This window comes from Desmodus rotundus, chromosome 1 (assembly GCF_022682495.2).
Source record: "Desmodus rotundus isolate HL8 chromosome 1, HLdesRot8A.1, whole genome shotgun sequence".
Classification (NCBI taxonomy): domain Eukaryota; kingdom Metazoa; phylum Chordata; class Mammalia; order Chiroptera; family Phyllostomidae; genus Desmodus; species Desmodus rotundus.
Window position 1 is genome coordinate 31924486 of NC_071387.1, and position 11137 is coordinate 31935622.

The following is an 11137-nucleotide window of genomic DNA, read 5'->3' on the forward strand; positions in this document are numbered from 1 at the left end:
ATTATGATCCTCTCCCTCTTAAATTTTTTCAAAACTAAACCTCTCAATTCTTCAAATGACTTCTACACCCTCCATTGTTCTAACCATTCTCCTCTGAAGAAATTCTAGTTTCTAAATGTGCCTCTTGGAATCACATACCCCCACTGATCACAAAATTCCAGATCTTATTGGACCAGTACTATTATCGCCTTTGTGTGGGCCACCATGAGAATAACAGTACAATACTAGGCACCAGGCAGTTTACAATCCATTGACAGTTTAGTGGCACAGTTCAGACCATAAGTAATTCATGTTTTTAAGAGTTTAAAGAGTGTAGAAAGGTAAGATGACTGAGGAATTGAGGAAATTTTCAACAAACAATGTAGATTATAAACTTGGAAAGGAAGAATATATTTTTGATAAGCTGAAAATACAGAAAGAAAACTATTTCAGGAATACAAATTAATACTGCAGCAAAATACCTGTATAAAGATAGGCAAGAATATAGAACCGAAAAGGAGGGCTGGAATCAGACTACTTATATTAATATTAAGAGTACTTAACCTGAATGATTGAAGGGTTAGATCAAGAAATTGACTTCTTAATCGAGATTGTCAGGATGATTAAAATCAATATCAGTTTGCCAAATTCTACATCAAATCAAAGACTGCTTGAATTTTGACTACAAAAAAAGGTTTATAATTCAATTCTAACCCAAGATGAACAGCAATTGAGTTGTTCTACAATATCATTACACAGGCTTCTTTCAGAACATGAATAACATTCCTAACTGCTAAAATATAATGCAAGGAATTCATTTTAGAAAGTTATTTTGATCCATTTCTGTAGGTTTTCCCTGGATTAATAATTTGCCATTTAATATGAATACTTCTATATAAGGTAGCTGCCTATTTCAGTAATTAATAATCTTCATGATCTCAATTCAAAAGACAATGACCTGCTGGTCTTCAATCCCCCAGGTTCAAAATAAGAGAAATTTGACTAATGAACATTGAAAGGTTAAGATGTTAGCTAAACAGCAGAATTTCTAGACATGAATGCTGCCAAATATACAACAAATAAAACAACAGCACCTTCTTTGAAGTGATTTAATAGTGCTCCTGCCTAAAGACTTTTTCATAAGGTCTAGCTCCGTAATATGGTGTGGCAGTAGAGATTTAAGCTGTCCAAGACTCCCACAGCTACTGGTCTGCCGCTGTTCTTGTGGTGGCAGTTGTGACATTCCTCTGTGGGAAAGGAAGTGTTACATGATTAAACACTTCTTTCTTAGCAAAACAGAAAATGAGCATATATGTGTGACACAGGATGTGTTCCATAGTTTTGTGTGGCTAAGGAGATAATCCCTTTTGAAACAAGTTAAGATTTGTCATGCGTCTTGGATTAGGTTAAAAAATGAAATATTTGAGTAAAAAAAATGTCCAAGAGTCATTGCAAAACCCAACCTCTCCCAAATCCTGCTACTCAACCTCAGGGATCTGAAGGAATAAATAGACTCCCAGCTGCTGACAGACATGCCTTCCTAAAAGCAAAGCAAATTCTCATTAATGAAAAAACAACCATGAAAGAAAAAAAATCTGTGTGTCTCATAATCCCCAGAAATAGCCAAATCCATTTTGGGTTAATGCAGATTTAACAAAACAGTGGAAGAGAACAGAGAAAGCAGTTCTGTTGTCAGCAGCTGGGGGAAAATACTTAGAGAGATCACAAACAATGCTTGTAATCCACAGGGCCAGAAGAAACATGAACTCTAACTCACCAGTAAAAATGGTTCAGCCAGGAAAAGACTCTTATAGAACAATTCTCTCTCACACTCACAAGCCACCTTTTTCCATCTTATTCAACACAGGTATGACAGGCTGTAACTTGGAATTTCCCAAGATCAAATTCAACAGGTAATCTAAATCTTGCTTTTTCTAATCAGATAATCTCTTAAAATCACAGTCCTTGCATTCATTCAAAACCAGCATTGATCTTCTACTATGTCAGGCACGAGGAATACAAAAACCTGTAAGAAACAGTCTCTGCCCTCTTGGAGCTTAGTCCATGCACCTTGCCTCATCTTAAACCCCAAAGCCCTTGTCTTAAAATATCCTCTTAGATGGATCAAGTGTCCTCAGTGAAAAAGCAATAATGGCCCTTCACCTTTAATTACTGTGACAGAAGCTAAGTAAATCAATCAATCACACTTCTTAGGCTCTGCTCTGGAAGGAGAGAAGCCAACACACCTTTGCAAGTCGAATATGAGAATCAGCTTAGCCTAGAAGACTATGGGGAAGGAGCAGGGGACCAGAGACAAGCAACAGTGGGGTGCAAGCCAAGAAATACACTGCAAAGGGATGTGACAGCTGTCCCGCTACGCGTTCAAAGAGTGATTTAAAAAGAAAAAAGATCCTGCTACTAAGCCGACTGTAGTTTTAAGGGTGCTGGGAGGAAAAAGAATGGGAGAGACTGCCCACTACTGACAGACCCCAAATATCCTCAATCTCCTTGCTCGGTACCCCCTCACTAGAGAAGAGCGCCCATCACTGTTTAATAGGATCTGGGCCTGCCAGCCAACAATAGTCACATGGCCACCGGAATGGAGAGATAACAGTCCCTTCATGGGAGCGTGAGGAAAAACAAGAGTGGGAATAACTCTTTAAATGTTTACAAATAAGTTAACATAATTTCCCCCAAGGACAGACGGGAAGTGAAGTTTGGAAAGGGTGGTAACCCGACCTCCACTGGAAGCGTGTGGGGACCTCTCAGCGACCCCCGCCCCATCCTACCCCAACCTACCCTACCCCCAAGGCCGCGCACTCACCACGCACACAGAGCAGCGACATGTTCGAGGTGACGGCGTGACTCCGCCGCGCCTCCGCCGGGTCGCTGCACTCTCTTCCCTTTCAGCAGGTGCCGGGGCTGCTCCTTCTATCAGCCCCAAGGGTCTGGCCGCTCTTCATGGTCCCCGTCGCAGGCAGTGTTCTGCCACTCCCTCCGACCCGCTCCAATTCTCACCGTCTGAGGGGGTTCCCGATAACTGTGAGTACCAGCCGGCAGGCGGGGGACTGGGCGCGGCACCACGGCGCCATCGCTGGGAGGCAGGAGCAACGGGGACTCCCTCCCTCCACTCCACCCGGGATCCGTGCAAGCGCCTGGACCGAGCCAACCCGTGGCGCTTAGCCTCCCAGCCAATCAACTCACGCCCAGTCCACAGACCCCGCCCCCCAGATACGTACGAGGAGGAGTCTCCTCCCTTTCCCTACGGGCAAGAATGAAGGAAGCTCCGCCCACTAAGAGGCATACCCCAGAGAGGGGCGGGGCTTTCCCTCACCTGTGTGAATTGGGAATTGAAGCCGTTTTCTCCTGCGTGGGCGGGCTTCCTCCCCAAAACAGATTCTTTTCATTGACGAATTTCCATTGAACTTCATTAAAGGGTTTGTCTATCCCTTGGCTGATGGAGTACTTATCGAAAGATCGGTACCACACAGCAGGGACGTTTTTAATTAGCAACGACGCCGCCCCCCCAAAAAAGTCTGGAGACCTCAGTTGTTATCTAGACCTTTCTTCATGCTCGCCATTGTGTCTCCAATATCTGAATACTGCCAAGTATATTGTAATCAGTCCAAAAATACCTACTGATTGAAGGATGAAGGGAACAAGGTTTTTTACACTGGGGACTTCTGGCAAGAAGATGTATGCACATGTGATGGAAGGGGAAAAGACCAGAAAACAAGAAGGCATGTGGTATGATGTACAGGTCCAACTCCTTGTCACCCCAAATTCTGATTTGACTGGTTTGGGATAGAGTCAAGGCATTCTATTTTTTAAAAAGCTCCCCAGATAATTCTAATGTGATGCCAGGTTTTGGACTATGTGCTTTTTAATGCCTTGTTAGCCCAGCTAAGATTTCAGGCTGTGCAAGCTCTGGGCACCATAGGATTGACAGGAAGGGTCTGCCAATCTAACAGGATCCTTGCCTTCTAAAAACAAACCTAGCCACAATATGATACCTCTCAATGGAATAGGTACTGTGAGAAAGTGACACTAGGAGCCTTAAGAAGAAAAGCAGAAGACTTGGTCTTTCCAGTGTTTATCCAAACTTGGAGCAATACATTGAGGAAGACTTTAAGTAGGGTGCTCAGATAGCCTAGTCAACAGAAATGCCTAACCCTAAGGATAATGGCCAGACATAGGTAAACACAGCTTGCCTCCTCACACAACCACATCAAAATTACAACTGAATTACAGAACAATCATCACTCAGAACTGTCAGAAACTGATTTGAATGGAAGTCTGACAACTACAGAATTAAAGAAACCACATCCACTAGACTGGTAGGAGGGGTGAAGACACAGAATGGACTGGTCCCACAGCCACGTAAGGTGGATAAAAATTCAGCAAGGATATCTTGGGAGTGAGGAGTGCTAACCCCACACCAGGCCACCTCAGCCCAGGGTTCCAGTGCCAGGAAGATAAGTCCTCAAAACTTCTGGCTACAAAACCAGTGGGGATTGAGTCAGTGGAAGAAACTCCTGGAGTCCCAAGCAGTTCTTCTTAAAGAATCCACACACATAGACTTCCTCACCCTCACTCCCTCTGAGCTCCAGCACTGGGGTAGCAGCTTGAAAGGCACCAGTGGTATCAGGGAGGAACTGAAGCATCTGGCATCAAGGCAGGAGCTGAAGGACAGCTTTCTCCCAGACAGAAAGGCGGGCAGAGGCTATTGTCCCTTTTCTGAACACTCCACCACCCCACCCCACCCCCCACCCTGCACAGAGCCACAGAGCCTGCAGGCAGGTGCCATATCTGAGACTCCTCAACCTGGCTAACACATTTGCCCCACCCTTGAGATCCTCTGAGGCTCTGTCCCACCCAATTTACAGCTGTTAACAGTGGCTTTTCCATATGAGTGGCTAGTCTCGGCTCAGGCTTCACAACTTCCTAAATCCTTTCAAACAGCAACAGCTGGCCTCAGTAACCCCCCAGCCCTCTCCCCATACCTGTTGCTAAGTGGCTCCAGACACAGCACTAGCAGCAGCCAACCTAGATTCACAGCTTGGCTCCACCAGGGATTCGCCAAGCCCAGCACAAGTAACAGCCATCTCAGATTGCCTTATAGCTCAGGCAGGGTGGCCGAGGGCAAAACACAGGCAGGGGCTGATCTTGGCTTGCACAATCCGGGAAACCCCAGGATCTGCTCATCCAGTGGACAGCTACAGACCACATTGGAGCACCAATACCCTGCCCCTGCACAGCTGTTATTACTTAGGTTGTATACATGAGGGAAGGCAATGTGGCTGGGAGGTGAAGATTGACTGAGCAGAGCAAGAGTCAGTGTCTAAAGATATGATGTAGGCTCTCAGGCATTCCAGTTTACCAGCTGCAAGTTAAAAGGGAAGGTTCAGCTTTCTGTCAGAGGGTAAGTTCAGGCTGAACAACATTTAGTAATCACTGCCTCTCCGGAGAACACGCACCACACTAATGGCTGGGATTTTGTGCTCAATAGTTCAGAGGTCCCCAGACAGCCTACAGTGACAAAGGGTGTGGAGTCTCTCATTTGCACAGATTGGATCTGTCACAAATTTACCAGATCAAGAATCACAGATAAAGTGTTTCAGCAGTTCACCTGCAAATCATGAAAAATATGGTGGGGATCCATCCACAGCACCCTGATAAGCTGCATATTGTTACCAGAATAAAACATACAAAAAGACATCCATATTGAGGAAAAGATATAATAAAGATGTTTGTATTAGAAAAAGCTCACACTCCCAAGTTTACAAGAACATCCCTTCAGTGAATGCAAAAACTGAAAGTGGTTAAACATTTGATAAAAATCAAGCACCTGAGGTTGCCACAAGGACTTCAGCAGAGAGGGCACATGGCTCACAATACCTCAAGAGCACTGGAGAGTTAGTAGTGCAGTGACATCTAAGCCTCATGGACCAGGAAGCAATTAAGTCCTAATGCCAGAGCAGTTTCTGATTTCAAAAAGTACAAATCATATTTATTTAAAGACAGTGAGAAAGTGTTCTCATTAAAAAATATTTTAAATGCTAAAAAGAAGACAATAAGGTCCTCTGCCCTCTAGGTACTTAACCAGGACCAGTTATACTTATCAGCATGGTAAGTGTATCTTCAGAATCAATTCAAACAGGGATACAAAGTCCAGTGCTTGAAAGTTCTTCAGCATTTGAATGGAATTCACACTTAGATTTAGCTGAGACTTGGCCAGAAACTTAGGGCTAAGATCCAGAAAATGAGGAAAGAGGGATCAAAACAAGTAGATAATGAATCTCAAAAGGATACATCCAAAATACCCAGAGTTTGTACTCTTGTCTTCTTGGGAGCCCTCGGGCAGGAAGAGGGGGCTAGGGTAAAAATCCTATTGCTGGAGGACCCTCTACCAAGTTTATAACTATCTTTAAGCCATGCTCTAAAGCCATTAAAAGTTTACGTTTCTTTCAAGTTCCTTATCTTTTAAGAAATATCTCCAAATCCATCCACAGAGAAATTTAATAGAGTAACTCAATTCAACAAATTTTATTAACTATTTTTAGATCAGGCATAGTGAGAGGATGAAAAGGTAAACAAAGCACAGTTCCTATCCTTAAGTAGTTTATAATGTGATAGAAAATATATGTAAGAGATAATAAGGAGGAACTAAACTAGAACAATAATTATGGAACCAAGGGAGGAGAGGGACAAACATTTTAACACTTCCCACAATGTTAAGGAGCTAAGAATGATAGAGCTTGGCATACAATGACTCTGAATACAGTAGAGGACATCCTTTCTTTGTAGCAAAAGATTGGGTGACAGGGAAAGAGGGAGAGAATTTTAAAGTCAGTTTGGCTATGAGGATGATGCTACAGTTAACGAATAGATAAGAAATCTAGGAGGCATCACTGGCTGGTGTGGCTCAGTGAATTGAGTGCTGGCCTGCGAACCAAAAGGTCACCAATTTGATTCCCAGTCAAGGAACAAACCTGGGTTGTGGGCCAGGTCCCCAGTAGGGGATGTGTGAGAAGCAACCACACAATGATGTTTCTCTCCTTCTCTTTCTCCTTCCCTTCCCCTCCCTCTAAAAATAAATAAATAAAATCTAAAAAAAAAAAAAAATCTAGGAGGCATAGGTTTGGGGAGAAAAAATTGTTTCCATTTGGATACATAAATTTTGAAATTGTGTGGGATATCCTTACAGATATATACTTATTATGATGGGGAACTCAAATGTTGGAACAATTTTAGTTTCAGGTAATAAGTAATAAGCTTAGTAATCAATATATGTAAAAAGCTATTGTTTCAGCAACTAAAGATATGACATACCTTGACTCCAGGAGACCATAAGCAGTTCTACCTTTGTGCCTCAGGAGGACTGCAAGCAATCAAGCTGGTATCTGAGCCATTGAGCTCCAGGGGGAGATGCCCACAACCCAGGACACAGATAAAGACCACCACCCAAGACCCAGATGAAAGAGTGCTGCAGCTTTTTATCTGATTAACTTTTTCCCTGAATTCCAGTCCCCTTACCTACGCCTGCTCAATAGTTCAGAGGATCAGTTTAAAATGGAATTTAGGGCTTCCAGCCAAGATAGAGGTGGAGGTAGATGTGCTTCCTTTCCTTATACAACCAAAAAAAGGATAAAAACCAATTCAAAACAAAAAACAACCAGAACTACCAGAAAATCTAACTGTATGGAAGTCCTGCAACCAAAGAGTTAAAGAAGAAACATTCATCCAGACTGGTAGCAGAGGACAAGATGGGCAGCTGGGGTGGAGAGGACTCACGGCTCGCAGACCGGGTTGGTGAGGTGGTGACTGGCAGACCAGGTGGTCCCACATTTATGTGCAGATAAACCAGTGAGAAATACGGTGCAATCCAGAGTTCCAGTGCAGGGAAATAAAGCCTCAAACCCTCTGTGTGTAAAAACCAGTGGGTGTTGCAGCAGTGGGAGAAACTCCCAGGCTCACAAAAGAATTCATTGGAGGGGCCCACAGGGTCCTAGAATATACACAAACACACCCATCTGGGAATCAGCAACAGAAGGGTGCAATTCATTTGTGGGTAGCAAGGGAAGTGACTGAAAGTGGGGCAAGAGCCAAGCAAGTGGCATTGTTCCCTCTCTGATCCCTCCCCACAACTCAGTGAAGTGGGTTGCCCTGCCCTGGCAAATACCTAAGGCTCTGCCCTTTGCAACATAACAGGTGCACCAAGACAAAGAAATATGGTCCAAACAAAAGAACAGATCAAAACAGCTAAGTGATGAGGGGATAGCCAACCTATCAGATGCAGAGTTGAAAACAATGGTATTCAGGATGCTCACAGAAATGATTGAGCATGGACATAACATAAAGGAAGAAGTAAAGGTTATACTAAGTGAAATAAAGAAAAATATACAGGGAACTAACAGTAAAGGGAAGGAAACGTGGACTCAAATCAACGATTTGGAACAGAAGAAAGAAATAAGCATTCAACCAGAACAGAATGAAGAAATAAGAATTAAAAAGAAAAAAATGAGGAGAGGCTTAGGAACCTCTGCAACAACTTTAAACATTCTAACACCCAAATCACAGAAGTGCCAGAAAGAGAAGAGGAAGAGCAAGAAATTGAAAACTTATTTGAAAAAATAATGAAGGAAAACTTCCCCAATCTGGTGAGGGAAATGGACTTGCAAGTCCAGGAAGCAAGCATAGAGAGTCCCAAACAAGTTGGATCCAAGGAGGAACACACCAAGACACATCATAATTACATTACTCAAGATTAAAGACAAGGAGAGAATTTTAAAAGCAGCAAGAGAAAAGGAGAGCGTTACCTACAAAGCAGTTCCCATAAGACTATCAGCTGATTTCTTACAAGAAAACTTACAGGCCAAAAGGGACTGGAAAAAAGTATTCAAAGTCATGAAAGGCAAGGACTTACAACCAAGATTATTCTATCCAGAAAAGCTATCATTTAGAATGGAAGGGCAGATAAAGTGCTTCTCAGATAAAGTCAAGTTAAAGGAATTCACCATCACCAAGCCCTTATTATATGAAATGTTAAAGGGACTTATCTAAGAAAAAGAAGATCAAAACTATGAACACTAAAATGACAACAAATTCACAACTATCAAGAACTGAACCTAAAAAAAAAAAATCTAAGCAAACAACTAGAACAGGAACAGATTCACAGAAATGGAGGTCACATGGAGGGTTATCAGCAGGGCAGGGGTAGGGGGAGAATAGGGGAACAGGTACAGGGAATAAGAAGCATAATTGGTAGGTACAAAATAGACAGAAGGGTGTTAAGAATAGTATAGGAAATGGATAAGCCAAAGAACTTATATGTATGACTCATAGACATGAACTAAGGGGGTGAATGCTGGAGGGAGGCTAGGTGCAGGGCAGAGGGGGATAAAGGGGAGGAAAAATGGGGTAATACTACTATAATAGCATAATCAATAAAATATACTTAAAAATAAAATGGAACTTAAGACAGTCTTTTAGGGTACAAACCCGCCACTGTCTTCTCAGATCTCCAACCATCTGAATACAGCACCCATAAAGATTCAATCCCTGTTTCTGCTTATTGGGTCTGGTAGGTGACAGGCAGCACGAACGCTGGCTTTTCTGGTTTCAATTAGACAGTAGATGATATAAAATAGGACCCTGAGAGACCAATCCAAGCTAGAGATAGAGATTTCAATCCATAAACATATAACTATTTTAATCCCCATTTTTTGATAAAGAAAACAAGGCAGAGCCCAAATTCGAACCCAGCTGTATCTTTCGCTAGACCTCAAGCAGTTAGCCATATCGTTATATTGCCTCTCAAGTACTAGAGGAATTCAGCAGAAGCTGTGGAAGAATACAGATAGGCACCACAGGGGAACTAGCACATGGAAGAGATGTATCTCAAAGTATAGATAGGACTGGGCATACAAAGATGGAGGAAATGGTATTCGGTACACAGAGAATAAGTAACACAAACCAAGAAATGAAAATATTGAACCTGTACAGGTATTTAATAGTAAGCTGTAAAGACTTTGATTGCTGGTTGCCAGGAGACTGTGTAACGAGAAGGGTACAAAGGTCAGCTAATGTAGAACAGCTGCTTAGAAAGAGTAGGAAGAACTGACAGAAAAGGAATGGTCAGAAAAGGAAAACAGGAAAATAAGCAAACTACCTGTATACTCTTCCATCATAAATCTTGTCTTATTGAAGACTAATTGCACATCTATCTTTTCTTTAGACTCAGAGCTCCTCCGCAGCAAAAGACACGTTTTCTCTATCTTTATCCCTAACACATAGTACAATACCTAGCAAAGGTGCCCCCCAAAATGTGTGGACTAATTTAATAAATGAATGATTTAATGAATGAGATTGTTTTAAGAATTGGTTGCTGTCAAAGATAAACAAAGTTGGATGCTACTCAAAGGTAAGGACAGATTTCAATCAGAAATATACTGTTGTAATAGAGAAAATAGCCTAGTGTGAACTGAACTCGACACTATTTGTATAGACGTATTTAAAGGGAGAATGAAGGAATAGTGAGGTGCTTGTGGGGGAGAACTCAAGGGAGTCAGAGATATGAAAAATTACAAAGAGCTGGAAGGGAGGGTGTTGGTCCAGGCAAAACCTATCTGTGTTTGCTAACTAGTGCTTATCAGAGTGAGGCTCCTATCCTCCTACAGAGACTGGGAGACAGAGATCCTATCTTTAAATGCTGGGTGAAACAAACAGTACATTTTTTTAATCAACCTTCAGTTTTCTCAGGCAGGTGCTTTAAGAGAGGCTAGAGTCATCCTAGGGATGCAACCTTGAGCTGTTAGAAACTGCGTTAGTGTTTGTTCAAGTGTTTGTTCAAGCCTTTACAGGACAAGGTGGAAGACAAGTTGAGAATAGGGATCAGAGGACTATGGCTAGATTTTGGCCAACAAGAGAATCTTTATGATTACTACATACAGGTTGGGGCAAAAATAAGTTTACAGTTATGAGTACATGATACACAGTGTTTATTCTTGTATTATTATTTATTCATTGTTGTATTATTTTGCATACAAACAATTGTAAACCTACTTTTTGCCCAACCCTATATTGTTTAATTCTGCAGAGATTTCATTTTAACAGCTTTACTGAGATATAATTTATATATGACAAAATTAATCTGTTT

The 11137-nt window shown here is 42.1% G+C and overlaps 1 protein-coding gene, 1 non-coding gene and 1 pseudogene across 5 annotated transcripts in view; 2 read left to right on the forward strand and 1 right to left on the reverse strand.

Moving 5' to 3' along the window:
• The window catches only part of UNC13B (unc-13 homolog B), a 206842-nt gene extending 203696 nt beyond the window's left edge, over window positions 1-3146 (reverse strand). For 2 of the 4 annotated variants that reach the window (XM_045195278.2, XM_045195281.3), the window contains exon 1: window positions 2804-3139. In XM_045195278.2, the coding sequence (XP_045051213.2) occupies window positions 2804-2825 (22 nt within the window). In that variant the 5' untranslated portion in view covers window positions 2826-3139. Of the gene's footprint in view, window positions 1-2803 lie in introns of all 4 variants that reach the window. The other 2 variants (XM_045195282.2, XM_024560186.4) reach the window with 2 other exon arrangements.
• Window positions 1174-1306, forward strand: LOC112304641 (small nucleolar RNA SNORA41). The gene has a single exon (XR_002974772.1). It is a non-coding gene; the product is annotated as a small nucleolar RNA SNORA41 (small nucleolar RNA).
• Window positions 3147-5463: 2317 nt separating the features above from the next.
• Window positions 5464-5949, forward strand: LOC112304419 (large ribosomal subunit protein uL30m pseudogene; annotated as a pseudogene).
• The last annotated feature ends 5188 nt before the right edge of the window (window positions 5950-11137 follow it).